The sequence below is a fragment of the Pelodiscus sinensis genome, chromosome 4 (genome assembly GCF_049634645.1).
Source record: "Pelodiscus sinensis isolate JC-2024 chromosome 4, ASM4963464v1, whole genome shotgun sequence".
Classification (NCBI taxonomy): domain Eukaryota; kingdom Metazoa; phylum Chordata; order Testudines; family Trionychidae; genus Pelodiscus; species Pelodiscus sinensis.
In genome coordinates this window covers 7,232,675-7,253,568 of record NC_134714.1, presented here as the reverse complement: position 1 = coordinate 7,253,568, position 20,894 = coordinate 7,232,675, and the positions used below count along the sequence as shown (strand labels likewise).

Below are 20,894 nucleotides of genomic sequence, written 5' to 3'. Positions count from 1 at the left end.
ATCACAGCACTGTCCTTATTCACGGCTTTGCAATCATAGCCTCCCTTAAGGCAGTGGTTCTCAACTCGTTTCAGTCCACGGACCACCAGGCCAATAAAAAATGTTCCGGGACCACCTCCTTTTTGAGACATGATAAAAGAGAGCAGACAATGAACATTTTGGTTTGAATGGCTTCCTTCTCCCCCGAGTATGGCATCTACATATGGAAATTGAACCAAATTATTGCCTTCGACACCATGGATGACGCGCCACGCGCTTGTGAACACGGCGTAAAGCAGTCTAACGGTGGCACCTTGGACAATGTTCCTGTGGACCACCGAAAAAGTCGCCATGGACCACCAGTTGAGAACCACAGCATTAACAGGAAACGTAACACGAGTTGAACTGTCACCCTCCCTGGATTGCCAACGCTGCAGTGATGGGAACCTTCCATTGTTTTCCTTCCTAGGATGGAGTATTTGCATTTACCCTCTGTACCCAGTGATTAGAAGGGCGCGACTCTATTCCAAGTGCAAAGCAGACTATTACTTGGAGGGCAAAGAAGCGGGATTTTTACGGCAAGGGCTCTCTATTTTCTGAATGCAGACCTCACATGTGCTATGTCTAGACTGGCATGATTTTCCACAAATGCTTTTAACAGAAAAGTTTTTCTGTTAAAGCATTTGCGGAAAAGAGCGTCTAGATTGGCACGGACGCTTTTGCGCAAAAGCACATTTTGCGGAAAAACGTCCGTGCCAATCTAGATGCGGTTTTGCACAAGAAAGCCCCGATTCACCATCCCCGCCCAGATGAAGGCACGCAATGACTGTGTTAAACGTCTGCGGTAGGGTGACAAGTCCGTGGTCCGCTCTGCATGTGGAAAGTCCTCTCCTGGACTCAGAAATGGGCTGGACAGCCTCTCAGCTCCGTACCGACACAGGTCTGGTGTCCCAAACTCTCACCCACTCCCTGGAGACTTCCCAAGTTAGCCTAAACTTAAGAACAAAGCACTGTCCATCCTTGCAGGCGGGTTGTTTCGATGGTTATTTAATCCTGCAAGACCACCTGTCTCCTAGCTCTTAATCCCACCCATGAGCTTCCCTCCACCTGATCTGACTGCCAGCTGAGTAGGCAGACTCCTAGGACCTGAAACATCTACTGCAGGGCCACTATCCCTTCACCTCCACCTCCACTGCTACTGGGAGCAGACAGGTTTTTGCACGTATAATCAATTTTGAAGCCTGGTTTGTGTGTTTTAGGAGCCAGATGATGTCGATAAGGGTACGTCTACACAGCAGCATTATTTCTGAATAACTGACATTATTCCAAAATAACACAGTGCGCGTCTACATGACAAGCTTTTATTTCGAAATAATGTCGAGCTGGAGGACTTCTTACTCCGATTTCTGGTAACCCTCATTTCATGAGGAACACAAGAACGGCCAGACTGGGTCAGACCAAAGGTCCATCCAGCCCAGTGTCCTGTCTGCCCACAGTGGCCAATGCCAGGTGCCCCAGAGGGAGTGAACAGAACAGGGAATCCTCACGTGATCCCTCTCCTGTCATCCATTTCCAGACAGAGGCTAAGGACACTGTTCCTACCCATCCTGGCTAATCGATTCATGGAGGTTAGGTCCATCAATGGCTATCTAGCTCTTTCTTGAACCCTGTTAAAGTCCTAGCCTTTGCAATATCCTCTGGCAAGGAGTTCCACAGGTTGACTGTGTGCTGCGTGAAGAAAAGCTTCCTTTTGTTTCAAACCTCAGTAAGTGAAGTTGAAGGAAGACCGTTCTTCCTTCAACTGCCTACTGTGCAGACAGCACCACAAGCTGAATTAAGCTACACAATTGAGGTAGCTGAAGTTGCATAGCTTAATTCAACTTTAGCCCTGCTGTGTAGACGTACCCAAAGAGGACACGGGGGGCCAGCTGGGAGGCTGGACACAGTGAAGAAGATCACCCTATCAAATGGTAACTTGCAGGGGTCAGTTTTATTCTTCAGCTTTAGAGGGGATGTACATTTTTGCTGTAGCATCTTTGATGTGCCAGGTGTCCAAATCAGAAACTACTTCCACACAATAAAAAGGCATTTACACATCAGCTATATCAAATGTGGTGTTGATTTCTTTTGCTGCTAAGAGAGTTTTCATTTGCATGTCTTCAAGGCAATCCAGCCTTCTAGTTCCCCCCCACACCTCCAACCAAACAGCTTCTCCCTTCAGGGCATTTAACTGCTATCACAAATCTCTTAGCGCAGACTTAGAGAAAACCAATGCCGTCTGCAAGTCTATTTTTATCGCCACTTGATTACAGGCAGGCTTTGATGTTCCATCAACACCTTTTCCCCCCAGTTTGATCTTACCAAAAATTCACACTCCCGCTAGACAGCAAAGAGCCCGCAATAATAGATGCTACACTATTTATTTACAATTGTAAAGAGGGATTTGCCACATCATCTTTGTGCCATGTTGAATCCTTCCAGTGGAGGGTTGTGGTTGCTACGGTAACAAGCATTAGCAAAGTCACCGGCTGTACATGGTTATCTATTCAGAATATGACAGGGGCTCGGTGGAAGCTCTTGAGCGAGGAGGAGGCATTACCAAATGTGAAGTTCAGCTACTGATATTTCACGCTTCCGAACCAGCGACATTTGCCTTTGGCAAAACGGAATTGATGCAAGATGCTGCTCCCAAAAGGTTCAGGTTTTCTGTGCCAACTCGAACACAGTTTAAGCATACGAGATACCTTCCAGCAAATCTGCACATATTTGTGGGACAAAATTCTTAACATACACCTGAGTGGAGCATGAAAAAGCATGCATTAGAATGGGACGCAAGCAGCAAAAAAGGCCATAGCTGCAAAGTTTCCCTTTTATCCAGGTGGCTATTAATTTGACATGCTCCATTATGGGTCTGTACCCGCACTTTCAAACACAGGCACCCACTCTGAAATGTTGGCCTTGAAAAACTGAATCGGTCTATGATCACAACTGTATTGATTGTTTATGGTAGGATTCATCGGCTGTAGTCTACACTGCAGCACTATTTTGGGATACCGGAGGTACCGCTAAATAGCTATTCCGCATCTTTTGAGCGCACCTGTTATTTTGAAATATAATGAGCTTGCTATTCCGACATCCCTGTAAACCTCATTCCACGAGGAGTAATGAATTATTGTGTGTCATGGTCCAAATCTCTCAGTCCAGGTTCAGACTCCAGAGGAAAAAAAAAAATCATACAAAAACCATAATAATCACAGTAAGTAAATAAAAAGATGTGGTGGTCCATTCAAAAGCATCTGGCAGTCTGGATTTGGTCCATGGTCCACCTGTTGATTACTCATACTTCAGACCTCAAGTCTGTGGCTTGTGATTTGTAAAAAATTAGACTACGTGGCCGCAATAGACCTATCTGGCCATAATAATAATAATAAAAAAAAGGGATGACTGAGTCTTAGTGGCAGAAGACTCATTGTGGACCCACAAAGAGCATGCGAGTTACCCAGTTGGTTTCAACCTTGCTTTACCTTTATTCGGTCGATGTTGGCCTCCATTTTCAGCTGTTCCACCAGCTTCCTGGCTTGAGCTATGCTGGCGGTGTTGTTGCTGGCCATCTGAGTGCTGGATGCGCTTTTCAGAGATGCTGTGGAAACAAAGAGAACTAAGGCAATCCGTCAGGGAGTTAAAGCACTGGAATTCCTGCATGCACTGCAGAATCTAGTCACAAGTGTCCTGATTAACTAAGATGTGGCGGTGCGCGGTAAGTTTAAAGTGGTTCTAATCCATTTGTATACAGGTAACTAGCCTCTACACATGTAAAAGGGTGACTGTAGCAACACTGCTAGAGGTAAGACAATATTCCTCTTGTTTGCTGTGTCTACAGTGGTTAGGAGCCGTGTTCCCTGTAGGCTGAAGCTGCCCAGATGATTAGCAGAGCATCCACAGCCAGTAGGGTGTGTATTTCTACTGGTGGTGCACATCCACACAGGCCTTCATGCGCACAAGAACATTTATTCCGCACATGGATGGAAAAAAGTTAGAGGGACCATTGGTTAGGAGTCTAACGTTATAAGGGTTCTAGAGCCAGAAGTATCATTCCCGCGTTGGGCACTGGTCTCTCATCCCACCGCTAGGACACCTGCGACGTTAAATCTTGATTTGCCAGCAGGCCTTGAGCGAGAGGAGAACCAGACACAGGGTTTAGACCCCTGCTCGGAGCGTGAATCGGAAGGGAAGGAGAGCTGGGGTTGGAGGCAGGTGGGAATGCACTTGAGTTTTTTAGCTCTGATGGTGCTGTGTCTTCAGGATAAAGGGCACCCTGAAGGAAGGGTGGTGGGGTGGGTCCCGGAGTGGCTTAGCAGATAGGGGGAGTGCAGGGTGGTGGGTTCTAGTCCCCCAACCCCTGGGAGCAGATGGACAGAATTGGAGCAGGCTCCAGCAGGGGGAAAGGCAGGATAAAGGGCACCCTTAAGGTAGGGTGACGGGGTGGAGCCATCAATCACCTGCCCCCCCACCCCCCCTGTAAGATTAGCAGAGGGGGGCCTGGCACCGGCTGAAGGGGTCTGGCCTCGTGCACTCACCAGCAGCAGTGGGGGAGAAGCAGAGTGAGGCTGCCCTGGGGAAAGGGGGCAGAACGGTGCCACTCACCAGGAGGGGGCAGGGAAGGGAATCGAATGGATGGGGGGCCCCTTGCTTCACTCCCCTGCACGGCTCACTGACAGTGAGTGCAAGGGGAGGGGCCGGACACCTGCTGCCAGTGCCGCTAGAGGGGGGGTTGTCCTGCCCCTTCCCTGGGTAGGAGAGGGTGTCAAGGCCAGTGACCCCTTGGGTTCCCTTCACCAGTCGCCTCTGTTTATAGCTGGCCTAAAGCAGCAAGCTTTCTAGCCAGCACCTCATTTAATTAGGGGTTTTCCACTTCCAGGTGAGAAGGCGAAAGCATTATCCTCACTAACAGTGACGAGCATTTCTCCGTTACCTTCCCAGTCAAAAGAACAATGCTCCAATTACGCGAGCAAGCGTGTCCTCCTGTCCCCGCACAGCCCAGCGCCTACTCTACACGCCCCTTACAGCTTGAACGTCACAGGAGAGCACACGGATGTTTTGTACGTGTTCTCTACTCGACAGCTTGAGGTGTCTTTCAGACTGCCTGTAGCCGAACAGCAGTCGCTGTAGGTTCGTTATACCGTACTGAAGCACCGCGCTTTGCGATCAAGTCATTCGGAAATATCCATTGGTGCCGCTAAGCGGCTGACTATCACCCCGATGTCTAGAGACAGACACGACGCATTGGTCTACCCCTGCGCCGTTCTCACAGCAAGCAAGCAGTTCACTGCAAAACAGGATATTGGCACTTCCTCTTTCTTCAGGGTTTCCTACCCAAGGATAACTGCGATCATTCATTATGGTGCCGAGTCGCCACTGTCCCCATGAAGCATGCTTTTCCTAAGCTGGCTGTGCCCACAGTGGTCAGAAATACACTGTCTGCCTCTTTCCAGCAAGGGTCCCATTTGAGGGGGAGTAGTACTTTTCAGGGGCAAACATGATCAATAGGAGAGGAGACACGGCTGAAGCACATTACGCTATTCCAGGCGGAGCTAGGAGAACGGACTTTTCAGATTTCTGGCAGATCCAAGCCCTTCTTCCCCCCAAACCATTTAGCGTCCAAGTGAAACGGAAATTTTGGGAGACCTGACCGATTTAAGTGAAGGGCTCGATTCACACCAGCTGTGAAGGCTGCTCTGATCAAGTCTTTTGCCCAGTGGGGAGCGCACTGACCTTGGATGCGAGAAAGCCAGGTTCAAATCCCCACCCCAGCCCCAAACACCAGGCTATTGACAGCCCATCTCACAGGCTGAAGATACTCCACTTTGTGTAAACAAACTGTCACTGGATCAGGACTGGAACCTAGATACCTCCCCGCCCAGTGTGGGAGTCTCTTTCCCTGGCCCAATGCCCACCCAGCTATTTCATCCTCTCGGCATCTTGCCTCCTTTTTGATTTCTGAGAAACCCTCATGCCTCCTCTTCCCCCCCCCCCCACCCCCCCAATAGCAGCAAAAAACTTGTTGAGCAAAGAAAAAAAAAAAAAAAGGAACTGACCGGGACCGAAAAACAAAAATAGCAGCAACACTTTGGAGGAGTTGGGGGGGAGAAAGGTGGGGGCAGGGGATTGATGGGGGGGGGGGGGCTGGGTCCTCCCTGGAATTTCTTCACGCCCCTCCCCAGGAGAGCATGCCCCCCAGTTTGGGAACCCATGCTCTAGATGGAAAGCTCTCATGAATTTCTGGGCTCTCTCTAGAACAAGAGTGGGGAACCTCCAACCTCCGACTTAATTTGATCTGGGAGGGGGCGTGGAGACTTGCCGTGGACTCGAAGCCCTGAGCATTTGCGCCCCCTGCAGGATGAAGCTAGGTTGGATAAGTGATCAGTGTGGGAACAGGGAAGCTCCGAACCCATGTATGGCGCTCTGCCCCTGCAGCTTCCATTGGCTGGGAACAGGGTGGCGTGCAGAGGGCGGGGCAGTGCATGCAGGACATGCGCAGTTCCACTGTGGCAGCTGCCAGGAGTGGAGCAGGATCAGGGCACGGGGAGCTGCCTGAGGAAAGAAGCACCTGGCTGCAGCCAGCACCCCTAATTTCCCCCCCACCTAACCCCCCAGTCCTGAACCCTCCCTCATAGCCTGCACCCCCACCCCAGGTCCAACCCTCTTCCCACCCCCTAACTCCCTCTCAGACCTCATGCCTCTATGCCCCTGCTTCCAGACCCCTTAGCCCCAATCTGGAGCCCCCTGACACACCCTGAACCCCTCATTTCTGGCCCCACGCTGCAGCTTAAGGGAAGCCCTGAGCCTCCACACTCCCCTACGGGGCTATGTGTGGCCCACAAGTGATTTTTGTTGGGTGTCAGTGGTCCCTCCCAATAGAAAAAAAGTTGCCCACCCCTGCACCAGAAGGACCAACCTAGAGACAGTGCTGTATTCTCTACGGCCCATCATTTTCTTTGGTCAGATAATGGGGCGGGGGGGGGGGGCGAAGAAGAAGCATTTCTTCAAAACACCCGTCCTGAGCTGCCTCAACCCACCACCGGCACGTCTAGTTTCGAGTATTTTAGCCAGAGCCGGCTTAAAGGCTGCTCACTCTAGAGCGCTTGAGGTAAATCCTTTGACTCAGGCACTCCCCTTGCTCAGAGCCTGACCAGAAGCCATCGCAAGGCAGTTCCCATCCTGGCCCGTCAGGCTAGGATATGCCGGGGTAGCAACAAGTGGCAAATAAAGCTGGCTGGGAGGTAGGATGGCTGCCTGTTTCCAGGAGACCTTGCACTGCGAGGAAGAGGTCCCTTCCCAGAACACCTCCTGGTCACCAAGCCTTCGCCGCGCTCACAGTACCCTGTGCACTTCGAGTGACGCAAGAGAAAGGGCTTTACCGAAACGGGTCTTCTCAGCGATTTGCTTCTCTAGCGGAAGTTCAGTCGCTCTTCAGACGGCAACACCTGTAAGTGGAAACAGAGGGAGAAGCCATTTATCAGACGGACACGTGACATTTTAGTCGATGTTATTGAATTATTAGGGTCATGGGACAGACATGACATGGCCATAGAGACGTGTCAAAAGATCCTTCAGGTGAGCAAGACCAAAAAAAAAAAAGTCAGAAAGGGTGGGGTTATTCTAAGATGCGGTGGGGCCGATAGCTATCCCAAGTCCGTGTGTGTGTGTGGCGGGGGGGAAGCTCTATGCTAATGGAGGGGGCAGCCAGCCATCAGTGCCGCACGCCCCCCCATCCCTAGCCCTCAGAGCAGTGGTTCAGAGGGGTCTGAGTCTCTAGCTGCCACAGTAGCTGCAGCTTTTGGGAACCTCAGACCCCTTTGACTCTCTGGACTCTGGGGCAACTGTTCCCTTTTGCCCCCCATGTCGGCAGGCCTGGAGGAGGCTGTATTTTCAGTCTAGTCACTTTTCCGAACCGCAGCAGAGGTGTGTCCGGGAGGGCTGAGTTCCAGGATTTCTGACAGAAATGGCTTCTACTCATTTCCTTCCTCACATAAACATGCCCCGTCTAGTCATGAACAGCAGGGGATGATTGACAGGTGTACGGACCAAACCAACAGGGATTCCAATTCACTAGTCCAGCAGGAGAGTTGCACTACATGTACAAGAGTTGTGAATTCACTTGGCTGATTGAGAAATGTGGCAAGAGGAAACACCCCATTTTAAAATGAAGGGGATCTGCCGTTACATTCCAGTCAATTTATACTGAAAGCATGAGAGTGGTAGAGTATAAACACTTCCCAGCTGATGGTTAATCAAGCCTACAGACCTCAATGATCATAATGCAACCACTCCACACTCCAGCTATTACAACTGTCACAGCATGTGACAAACACCCCACGCTGTATTCCATTTTGTGTGTATTGAGAGATGTGCACACATGGAACACAGACACATTCATAGATATGTGCGCACACAGACACGTGTCTAAGGACATTGTAAGAAGCAAATTAGAGCTCAGATCGAATATAAGGCGTATGAAGTGTTGTCTAGAGAGGCTTAAAGTCATTACAATAGCAGGTGGAAGCATCCCTCACTGAATGACAGAGTACATCACGTTTTATTCGATTTCTAGCTGAAACACTGTCGGTTGTAGAAACGCTTCGGAAGCAAGCCCTTTAGGGAGTACAGCACCTGCAGTTTCACTAGTCGCTGCTCCCTGGTTATAGTTTCGCTCCTAAATCAACAGAGGCGGTAAGATCAGAGTGACTGGAAAGAGTTCTCTGCATTACAGAGTCTGCCCACCATACTGAAATTTACACTGGCTAATCTGTAAACACTGACAAACGCTGCTGCTTTGTGGTTAGCAGTGAATGGCTGTGACAGAGAAACACACACACACACACACACACACGAGCTGGGAGGAAACGAGATAGCTTTCCTGTGAAGCTCTTTGGGCGGTTCACAGTGTACTGGGTAAGTGCATCTCAGCTTTAGACTTGCCTCTGCTTACACACCCTGCGTTAGACCCGAGAAGAAAATGTTTGGCCAAGAAAGAGAAGTGGCTGCTAAAACGAAGTGGTTACGGTGCATTTCAAAGTGCCATTCCGCACAGCGTGATGAACTGTTCCATGCAGGCTTCAAGCCAACAAACACTTGGGGTTAATTTGCCCGGTTTCATTGTGAGCAGCTGCTAACAGTGAAGCCTGCATGATAGTGGTGGGCGGAGTGAGCCGTCTATCCCTAGGGTTGCCAGGTGTCAGGTTTTCGCCTGGACAGTCGGTTAAAAAAAAAAAACCAGACATGGAATAGGGACAGAAGGCTGGTGGGGGGAGCAAGGGGATTCTTAAAGGCACAGCGACCTTTTTTTCGGCTCAACAACTTTTGTCTCCTGTTTTGTTTCCCCCGCCCCCTTCCCTTCCTCAACCAAGTTTGGTCTCCCGATTTTTTTCCCCCTTGCCATATTTGGGATTTTTGGTGAAAGCATCTGGCAAGTCTCTCTATCCCACAGGGCAGACTAGGCCTTTTGTCCGGCAGTTGCAGGTAGAGGCCTCAGCCAAGCCCAGGTTCTCACAGTTACAGGTCCTGTCCAAGCACACAGAGTAGGGTGGCCAACTTCCTAACCCCCTCTCCTGTGCTTTCTCGTCCCATGAGGCCCCACGGCTGCTCACTCCGCTGCCCCTTCACTCACTGCTTCTCCCACTCAACTCCAGTGAGAGCAGATCAGAAGAGCCTGGCAGCCTCCCCCCACAATGCTCCAGCTCTCCCCATCACAGAGCTGCCTGTGGAGTTGCCAACATTCTAATTCCGAAAACGGAACACCCTTTCCCCGCCCACTATTGAGGCTCCGCCTCTATTCACTCCGCCCCCCCGCCCCCCATCACAGGCTCTCCCCCTGCGTTGCTCACTTACACTGAAAAGCCCAAACATGCCGATCTCTTGTATTATCCTAAGCTTAGGTTTGATTGGTTACAGGGCAGTAGAGCTGGCAGTAAAATAATCAAAAAGGGTCATAAAAACAAAACAAAACCAAAACACATTTTACAAAGGTTTTCAGGATTATTCCCCTCCCCCTGCCCATTTTTTGCAGCAGTTCCATGGCTATGTCTACACTGCAGGCTTCTTGTGCAAGAACTCTTGCGCAAAAGGGTGTTCACACTGCCATGTGCTTTTGCACAAGAGATGTGCTTTTGTGCAAGAGCGTCCATGGCAGTGTGGATGCTCTCTTGCACAAGAAAGCTCCGATGACCATTTTAGCCATAGGGGTTCCTTGCATAAGAAACCCCTGTTCTCGTCCACACTGCCCTTTTTGCACAAGAGCTCTTGCACAAAAAGGCTTATTCCTCATGGGGAGAGGAATAACTCTTGCACAAAAAGCCCTTTCTTCTGACGATCTACTGTAAACTTTCTTGCACAAGAATGGGCTTGTAGTGTGGACAAGAGTAAAAACAAAAGAGTCTGCAAAAAAAGTTCATAATATAGCTAGGCACAGGTGGGGAGAAACATATGATAAATTGGCTCTTCTGCAAACCAGTTGACAACAGCCAGTTAACTCTAACAACATTCACTTTAAGAAATAACATTTCTTTTAGAGCTCCCTTTTCAACACTCATTGTGAAACAGACACACACACATTTTAGGTCCTCTGTTTCTTGTGCACAAGCCTGAAGAAAGCGTAAGAGCCAAAGATTCAGGCTACAAACTTCATTGACACAGATAAATACACAAGCATCAATACACACACCTCCTGCACCATCCACCCTCCCTGACCCAGCCGTTGAAGGCCTGCTTCATGGCACCTAGTCTTGGGTCACAGGAGTTCCTTGAGAAAGACTCTTTCCCCATTTCTGAGACGGGATGTACAATACTCTCCAAGCCATGAACAACTCAACACTCACCACCCCCCCCCCCCCCGCCCCGCCCCGCCCCGCAGTACCATATAAGGAGGGGAAAGGAGACTTGGAACTTAGCATGTAAATAGTCCTCATGGAGAAGCAAGCCCACCGGCGGATGTCATGGAAGGTGGGCAGGTTTGTTGAATCAGGAAAGTAAAACAAGCAGCAAAGCGCCCCGGCCGGCACCATCTACAGGCGGGGGACAGAATTAGAGGGAAATTACCTTCCTCCAGAGTCTCTCCTACTCACAGGGTGCGCCGTTCCCAAGTCAATCCCCACCAGAAATGCACCTTCCCCCTACCAAGCCAGCCTCCTCCCTTATATCTCGGGTCCCTCTGATTATTAACTGCAGCTGGAGGACTCTCCGTCCAGGGCTGATGCTTCTGGCAGGTGTTCCTGATTTAACTCCTTGTCTCCAGGCCAGCTCGTTAACCCCCTGGCGCCCTGACCCCAGCACTTTTGGGGCTGCTCCTGGGAGTGGAGCCCAGCAGGTGCAGAAGTGCATGCCAGTGAAGGGAAAGCGCCTTTGTGATTGCGGGATTGGGGGCTGCGGTTGCCAAGTCAATCAGAAAAAAAAAATATGAAGGGTCCAGGTGAGTCCAGTTTTCCACAGCAGTGCTCATTTAGCCATGGCGCATTTTTATTCCCCCTGCCAAAAAAGGCAGATGAGCATGTTTAGTAAGTAAGTGTGGTGATTAAGCCTGCAGGATCTGTGATGGTGCTGTGGGAGGAGCCTGATTTTCAATGTTTTGACTGGTTTCCTGAAGGCCGTGGTTCTCAAAGCGTGGTCCGAGGACCACCAGTGGTCCGCGACCGTCTTGCAGGTGGGCCTCGGGCTCCAGCCCTGTGCCCCTCCCCCCCCGTGAGACTGGCTTTCCGCTCTGTGTGTGAGCAAGCCTTGTGGGTCAGATTTGGGGGGGGGGGGGGGGGCAGGAAGCGGCTCCATACACTGCTGCTCCCTTTCCTCCAGATAGCACAGGAAACCACTGACCTGGAGGCTTTCCCCCGCAGCTCCCATTGTCCAGGATCATGACCAATAGGAGCAGTGGTGGGCGGTGCCTGGGAGCAGCAGGAGGCACAGAAGCAGGTAAGCACCCCACCAAGACCCTTCACTCTCAGCCTCCTCCAGCCCCCTCCTTCTCGCCCAGACACCCCCACCCCACTCCTGCTCCCTTTCTATCACCATGGGCGGCTGGCCGGTGGTCTGTGGAAAGGTGTATGGGGGGCAGAGTGAGCCACGGGCTAAAAAGTTTGACAGCCATAACGTTCTAGGCAGGGCCAAACCCTGCTGGCCCTACTCCCTAGATAGCCCGATTGGCTCTAGAGAGGTTACCCAAGCGAAGGTGAGTGGGGTTTGCTGCAGAAGAAGGTTGGATGTGGCCCCTGGCTTGCCTGGATCTGGCCCCTGAGCCTCAGGGCTCCTCCTGCTCTAAAGTTCTCATCTCTGCTTCCATCTTTCCACCCTTAGCCTTTGATTTAAAATGCAGACAGACGCCAGCTGGCTCCATGCTGCACAGAGAATGGGATCAGGCGAATAGGAGTAGGAAATACCCAGAACTACAACTTGTAAGGGACTGTGACCTCACAAAGAGAAACAGGGCTGAAAGTAGACTTGACATGATGCGTTTCATTTTGATCTTCCTGGCTGAAAATCCCACAGACATCAAGTTTTTCCCAAGGAAAACTTCAATTTCAACAACCCCCCCATGGGAAAATGTTTAGTGTGAAATTTTTCTGCCAGCTCCAGTTGTAAATTGCAGGATTGAGGCCTCACATAGGACACTAACATGAACATTTACCTTCTCCTATTGATATTTGATATTGCCAGATGGAAATTATTCAAGAACAGAATGGATGAATTTATATAGCGCTACTGTATATCTTAGTGTGTGTGTGTGTGTGTGTGTGTGTGTGTGTTCAAGAACTCCTCCTAAATGGTAAGAACTAGGACCACCACATTCAGTATGCAGCTTTTTGATAACGAAGTTTCACAAGGTTTGGTTGTGCCAGGAAAACGGGACATGCCTGGAATGGGATTGTTTCTCAGAAAACCAACCATCAACAGTCAGGTGAAAGGGGCTGGCGGAGGACACACTCTTTCCCTCCCCAACCCAGAGCCTCCGACCCCCAGGTGCACTTCTGTGGTGGTGAGGGAGGAGGAGGTCTGAAGCTCCTACCTTCGATTCATATGGGATCATTGCTGGCTGTTCCCCTTCAGCAGGAAGCAAGGGGAAAGTGCTGCATTCCTCACTCTGTCTGGGCAGTGCAGGAGGCTTGGACCTGCCCTGGCTGGGGAACATGCACCCTGCCCCTGGCAGTGCCCCCTGGAGCTGCAGCGGCCATAGAGAGGTGCTTCTCACCTGACCCCACACTGCTGTGGTAAGAGAGGGCTAGAACAGTCCTCTTTCCGGTGGAGCCTGCATACTGAATCCCTCATCTCCACCCCACAGCAATGATTTCCCTGAAGCACGGACACTTTCATGAAGTGAGGCCATTACTGACGCCCCTGAGAAAATTAAAAACGTAGCAGTTGGTAGAAATGTATTTCTGCACCGAGGCTACGACTCCGAGACTGGGACAGAAACAGAGAACTGCAAATAAGTTACACAAAAGAGCTTCCTGCTGCCAGGAGTGAAACTAATCTGAATTAAAAGTGAACATGAAAAACCTTCTGTCTACATTCACAAGATCACCCCGAACTAGCAGGGCCCCTCATTCCTCCACAAGGAAAATTTACAAATGTTGCAGTAAGCGATGCTTTCGTTCACTTGTTTCTTATCATGCATGAGCGTGGGAAAGCCGGGTGTTATAATGCAAAATCCGTCTGTGGTTTTATCCTCAAAGGTTCCTTCATGCTTAGACAGAGATTTACAGTTTGAAACAATCCTTGGCTATGGAAGATTCTGAAGAGAGCTGAAATGATGTGGCTTTTACCCTCAGAAGGTCCACAGTCTTCATGAGCTATGTATCAGGGGCTTTTTCTGCTGGGAAGGTGCTACCCAAAGTAGCAAGTAAGCTATAAACTAATTACTTGTAATATTGTCATTTTGGCCACTAGATGTTTCTTATGTTGCATGGGGATTCAGACATGGCATAGTCCATGGTAAACCCAGGAGACACAACTGGAGCCCAAGCTCTGAGGAAGCTCCTGTCTATGGCTGTAATTTGCAGTTGCTTTGCTCAATACATCCTGTTGAGGATGGAGTAGGATTCCATATATCTTGCCAAGAGGACATTAAGGTGGTGCAGCAGCTAAGGGAGATAGTGCAGCGCCAAACGTGAGTGCCAATTACTTCCCAGCATAGAGCTCCACCAAACACAGCACACTTACTACAACTGTGCACAGGGTCTGGGTATTTGTCCTCAGTAATTCATCTTCACCGCAAACTTTTGAGATAAGTTTAAGTGCTAACCATATACTATCCAGCATGTTTAAATACCCATCTTTTCAGCTACAATTTGAAATGTACACTTACGTTTCATACCACTGGGCTTTGATTTAAATCGCTATTTTGAACATACCAATTACGTTTTTGCAAAGATTTAAATTCTCATCAATTCAGTTTGAATTTGGAGCTTTTATGAATGTAAGTTTGTACATAATTTTTAAACTTACATTCAGAACCAACCAACCATACAAATATGCATGAGCACACACCTTCAGGAATCAGTGGACTCTCTTTGCTTAAGCTCAGATACAAAAGTGTGTGCAGTGAAATTAAAAAACAAAAGTACAGCTGAAGAAAAATACATTTTTACACAATGCATAGTTGCCCCGTGAAACTCATTATTGCTATATACTGAGAGCAACAGCTTGGTTAATTAAAACATGGTAGACTTTTATATGGCTACCAAGAGCATCTACAGTCACATTAGATAAAGGAAAAATGTATGGACTATAAACTCTCAGGTTCCAAAAAATATGTCAACCACTCATGAGCGTTTGGAAGAAACTTCTCTTATCAGGTTATTTCATCATTATCCACTTAAGATTTTTGGCACCTTCTTCAAAAACATCTGGTGATGGCCATTTCAGAGACAGGATGTTGAACTAGCTAGACCATTGGTTAGATCCACAATTGTCCAAACACAGAGGCATATCCGTTACCATCAGAGGGGGGATCCGTTACCCATATAACATCCCTCTTTGTTGTTAGACAACAGACCCTATGTCTAATGAGATTCTCATAGCACAAATGGAGTGATTATGAAGGATAGCATTTTCCATTGGTTAACTGGGACCAATTTAATCAGAGACCAAGGGAAGGGGAGAGAAAACCCAAGACCAATACTTTATCTGAATCTTAATACAATATACTAAGAAGCAATTTAATTTTACAGTCATTCCTGAATCACAATGTAGAATCAACTTGTTGATAAAATATAAATTATAAAACTATATTGTTATAGAATAGTTATTACTCTATTTTAAAGAAAGGATTTTTTTCCTCTTTGCAGGGAAAAGAAACCTTGTAGTGAAATTCACAACGGAATACAGCCAAACCCATAGACCTGCAGCTTAATGATGCATACATGTTTTGGATATTGGGGTTCTTTGCCTTGGAGACTGCAGGTTAATGAGTTTGGATACTGTTTATTTCCATGATAATGATGTTTATAAAGTAGAGTATATAGGTACTATCTCCTTAGGGTATTACACTGTAATTACAACTGTGTATTTCTCAGGATTGTTTTGTTCCTTCTCCCACATGCACAAGGATTGTGGATTATTTATGGCATTTTGTAATAGGCTGGATTCAGCTGATGGACAAAAACACAAAGAAACTCAGACACTTCCTCCAGGCCCTAAAACTTTCCAGCTAGGTTAGCCTAGCCAGTGCCTAGATGTAGAAGAGCTAACCAACTCATCTGAATTTTCCAACGTTTAAAAAATAAATACGAGCGCTTTGTATACTTGAGCAACAGTTTCCTCTTCAATGCTTTTTTGGCTTCAGAACTACGGACTGGCCCCTTGTGTTCAGAAGAAAAATACTTGCATTTGCATGGTTTCCCCCCTCCCCGAACCATGGTAGCTGGCAATGCTAAGCCAGGCCTTATGGATTTGAATCCCACATTTCTGAATGTATTTCATGCCACACTTTAGAGTTACAAAACACAGGATACTTAAAATGGTGCTCTCTACCAACATCTGTCATGTCATTCATTATCCTAGGGTAATACCGCTATTTGGCCATTTACACTTGTGGCCTTCACATTTAAAAATGACATTAGCATGTCGTCATTGCTCTCGAAGGCCAGTATCCTGTAAATGAACCAAATGGAGGAGTCACTGGGCCTTTGCCTAGATTAAGGGCATGAAATAAACAGATCCCATTGCAGGATCATGACCCAGTGCTCCAATTCATCAAGGTATTAAAGCCCATAACTTCAGCAGCACTACTCGCATAGAATTACACACGTACTTACACTTAGACTCTGATTCAGCAAGTGCTGAGAAATTGGATAGCATTTTACCTAGGGGTCATGAGAATTCGTGTAGCTCTCAAAAGGAGCATTAAACACTTGACTTACTCCGTTTATCAGTCTTTCCTCTTTGAACATTCAGCAGATCTAGCTGAAAGTGCCCCCTTCCTCATACGACCTTTGTTCTCCGTTCATTTTTGGACTACAGCAGAAAACCTATTTTCCCACAATTACTGGGACCGGTGTGTTTCCGTCTTTGTTTTGTATCACATTGCACTGACAGCCAGCATGTTCCCACAGGTGAATGGTGTTTGTAGCCTAATGTGTCTTTTCTTAACCGTTAATCCGTGCTCCATTACGTCACGGTCACGCTGCTTCTTCCCAGGCCCGCAGTAGTTATTTCATTTGTGCTAAATTTGGAAAATGCCTTTTTCTAGAGTGGCCCACGATGGCACCCACTAATGGGCACATGCGGCCGGCGCAGAATTGAAAGTCTAATTTCATTTTGATCCCAAACCACCAGAGACTTTTTAAAATCAGCAGTAGATTAATTTACAAAGTTGCCGGCTACTCCCTATCCAATACAAGTCTGTAGGGGGTGAAGAGTCACTCTGCTACGCTAATAAGAACAGTATCTTACCCACAGCCTCTCCGTTAGAAGAACACAGAGATGGCAAGGGGGAAGTGTAAATAGGTCATGAAGTCAATGGAGCTAGGCTGATTCACATCAGTGGAGGATCAGACCCATATGAGTCTACCAAGACTGCAATCCACTTTCACCAACTCCCCCACCTCCAAGGGTGGAGTTCGACACCCCACAGTCTACGCTAGGCAGAGACCCACGGAATACAGGCGGAAGGCAGCTTCCCCTCCCCCCAGTCACACCCAGTACTCCCTCCAGTCCGCCTGTAGCAATGGGGACATGGCTAGCAGTGCCATTAAACCTGCCTCCTGCTCTGTCCCCTCCCATCCATCACTCCACCAGTCTCAGACCTGCCACAAGGCAACTTCATGGTGATTTTACAGAGCAAACCCTGCTGTGCCAAGAGGAGACTGTGCCACACACAGCCTCTAATTCCTTTGAGTCCTGCCCCTTTTACCTGGCCCTGTAGAGCAGATGTGCCCCAGACGAGGGAAGGGAAAGGCAGCGACCAGAGGAAATGCGATCACACAACTCCTTTCTCCACACGCTTTGTTAATGAGTGGGATAACATCGATCCATGGAACTTTAAAATGTCTAGGGACCAGTGGGGTTCAGACCGCATCATTGTCGGGGTATAGTAGCCCTGTAAGGACATGTCATTTGGTCTCGCCCACCAAGGGATAGTCACCCCACAATGCCCTTTGCGCTCCCTACTCAGCCATGGTCTACACTAGGGCTTTATTTCGAAATAACCCCCCCCTCAGGTCGAATTTATCAACAGAGCCTCCACGTGACCAAGCTCGTGATTTCGAAATCACGGGCCACGGAATTCGAAATCTGGACTCCTGCTTTTCAGCAGGAGTAATGCTCATTCCGAAATAGCGGTCGTGGGGACGCGCTGGTGCTGCTCTCTCGAAATAGCTCCTTCCCAGAGTAATTTGAACAAATTACTCCCCAGTGTTTCCTGGGGCTCTACGTCCGAGGCAGCACGTCCACATTAACGGAGCCTGCCTCGGACTCATTTTGAGGCTTCCCCCTAGTGTAGACACTGTAGAATTCCAGGGTCCAGCCCCCATCTTCTCAGGACTGGCTCAGCTTACCCAGAAGCCCCCTCACCTGTTGTGATCAGGTCAAGAATGGAAGGACAGTTCAATGGCTAGGACACTGGCAGAGTACAATTTCCTGCTCCTGTGATTCTGGCAAGGAGATGGGGGAGGGATAGCTCAGTGGTTTGAGCATTGGCCTGTTAAACCCAGAGTTGTGAGTGCAATCCTTGTGGAGGCCATTTAAGGATTTGGGGCAAAAATTCATCAGGTATGGTACTTGGTTGTGCTGTGAAGGCAGGGGGCTGGACTTGATGACTTTTCAAGGTCCCTTCCAGCTCTAGGAGATAGACAATCTCTATGGGTATGTCTACACTACCCCGCTAGTTCGAACTAGCGGGGTAATGTAGGCATACCGCAATTGCAAATGAAGCCCGGGATTTGAATTTCCCGGGCTTCATTTGCATAAGCCGGGCGCCGCCATTTTTAAATCCTGGCTGGTTCGAACCCCATGCCGCGCGGCTACACGGGGCACGAACTAGGTAGTTCCTCATTCCACGAGGAGTAACGGTAGTTCGAACTACCTAGTTCGTGCCGCGTGTAGCCACACGGCACGGGGTTCGAACCAGCCGGGATTTAAAAATGGCGGCGCCCGGCTTATGCAAATGAAACCCGGGAAATTCAAATCCTGGGCTTCATTTGCAATTGCGGTATGCCTACATTACCCTCCTATTTCGAAATAGGAGGGTAGTGTAGACATACCCTATTATATTAGGGGCAGACAGACTTCAATGGGAGCAAGTAGCCTAGAAGCTTCTAAAAATCCCGCTAGATCCCTATCTGCATCTTTCAGCGCCTAAATACCTTGACAAATCTGGCCCCCAGACTTTTCTACACATGCGAGTTTTCTATACATGGTAGGGGCTTGCAGCAGCATAGCTTATTCCTGCTAGGAGAGGTCCTCCACCCTCACGGTGATACAGGGTAGAGCCATTTCAGTAAACAGAAGAAAATTCACCCTCCTCGCTGGAATAGTTACATGGCAATACCGTGAGGATAGGCCAGGCCCTGGTCTTTGTGGCTCCCCCTCACTAAACTGGGGATAGCGAAGTCTGTCTGCCTTGCAGGGCGGTCTGAAGGCTACAATCATTGTAAGATTGTGAGCTACCTCGACAGCTATCCTAGGACAGCCCTGTTCCACGGAAATAATGGCGTTGCTCAGAGAGATTTCTTAGAAACTGCCCCCACGCCCCGAGGGATCAAGTGTGACCACAAAACACAGCTACCTCAAGCCAAGCAGCAAATCACAGTTTCCAAGCCCTCCCAGGAGCCCATGATCGATACGGTACAAAGTCCTGTCCCTGCCACCTGTAGGCAAGAGAGATAAAGATACCAGGCCAGGTACCCAGCCAGATTTTATGGGGACCATGGTAACCATGGTGACAGGTGTAGTGTTAGAACAGCGCCAGACAGATCTGATAGGAAGCTATAATTAAGTAACTAGTTTTTTCTCCACCTACACAGTTTTCCCCCCACTATTATCTCCCTCAGCTGTGGGAATCCCTCATGCTAAGCTCAATGACAGCTGATTGGTTTTACCCCCCCACCTTCCCCAATAATATTGTTGCGTCTGAAAAGGGTTCCCTCTAAAATAAGAAGCTCATAGTTTGAAAACAATTTTGATTGTTTACAATTGACCCCCTCCCTACTCCAAAAAAAATCTACACTGACCAAAAAATAAAAAACAAAGCAAGGAGCCAAATCGCCAGCAGAAGGAATTCAGCACTGCTGAGGATCCGGCCTTAGGTATGAAAGATTTGATGACATCCAAGTTACACATCATTCTTTTCTTAACAAAGGAAAATAAAACGAAACAAGTTAAAATTGTGCCTAGGGGTTTCCTTAACTAGAACAAAGGTTTTGATTCATAAATTGCGGTTCTCGTTCACAGACGCGGGTGTAGGCTGGTTTCTTTGTAATGAATATTTCTGTGGGATGGATGAGGCGGTGTTTCAGTTTTGAAAAGCAGTTCACAAATCGAGGCGAGCCAGCAAAAGAGTGGCAATCAGAGGGTTTCCATAGAAATGGGTTCATTATCATGCTAGGATCTGATGTCTTCTGACAGCTGGGTGGAAGGTCGGCTAGACTGCAAATTCAGCTGCTCCCGGGAAAAGTCTGTCTGCTCATATATTGGTCTTTAAGAACAATACTGTTGATTTGTTGCTGAGCCTTGTTCCTGGACAGGTCTCCCTCTTGAGCTGGGTTTATGGCATGAAGAGGGAAGGTTGAAAAGAAAATCCGTAGGTTTAGACTCTGGCGAACAACTGCTTGAAGCAGGGATCCGATGGGACCTTTTGGCCCCTGTGAATAAGGGTGTGCAGCTCTTTCAGAGCAATCCAGGATCTGGCACAGCTTGGTAAGCGCTCCCAGGTTCTCAGCGAATGACACCGCAAAGGCAAGTGATCAAAGCCAGTCTAGTTGGATTGTTTTTAAACTGTTAAATAAGCATTTTGGGATTCACCCTATGGGGAGGTTTAATCTGCCTGTTCAAAAACTCCTCCGAAACGGTAAGAGCTAAGACCACCAAACTCGGTGGGCAGCTTCCTCTTATCATAACTGAAAGCAAGGTCAGGGTTTGGTTGTGCCAGGACAATGGGATGTGCCTCGAATGGGATTGCCTCTCAGAAAAACAAAGAAAAGAGAGAATCACCAGGCAGGTGAAAAATGCCCCATCCCCAAACCAGCCCCCCACTCCCAGGCACCCTTTACAAAGGGCAGAAGGGGCTGATGTTCCCTCCCCTGGATTCGTACGGGGACATTGCTGGTTGTTCCCCTTCATCAGGGAGTGAGGGGTTGTGTAGACAAGGCCTCGGACAGCTGGGTTAACTTCAGCAATGCTGATGCATTCATGCAGCCCAGGGTACCCAAGGAGAA

The 20,894-nt window shown here is 48.6% G+C and overlaps 1 protein-coding gene and 1 long non-coding RNA gene across 5 annotated transcripts in view; one reads left to right on the top strand and one right to left on the bottom strand.

Moving 5' to 3' along the window:
• Nucleotides 1-20,894, bottom strand: part of GNG2 (G protein subunit gamma 2) — a 100,572-nt gene that overhangs the window by 3,884 nt on the left and 75,794 nt on the right. For 2 of the 4 annotated variants that reach the window (XM_075926192.1, XM_075926194.1), the window contains 2 exons: nt 7,398-7,463; nt 3,504-3,619 (listed from right to left, as the gene is read on the bottom strand). In XM_075926192.1, coding sequence (XP_075782307.1) covers nt 3,504-3,590 — 87 coding nt within the window. In that variant the 5' untranslated portion in view covers nt 3,591-3,619; nt 7,398-7,463. Of the gene's footprint in view, nt 1-3,503; nt 3,620-7,397; nt 7,464-11,073; nt 11,149-12,242; nt 12,395-20,894 lie in introns of those variants that run through there. The other 2 variants (XM_075926196.1, XM_075926195.1) reach the window with 2 other exon arrangements.
• On the top strand, nt 13,624-15,743 carry LOC142829048 (uncharacterized). Its single transcript, XR_012903245.1, has 3 exons — nt 13,624-13,861; nt 15,309-15,423; nt 15,537-15,743. It is a non-coding gene; the product is annotated as an uncharacterized LOC142829048 (long non-coding RNA).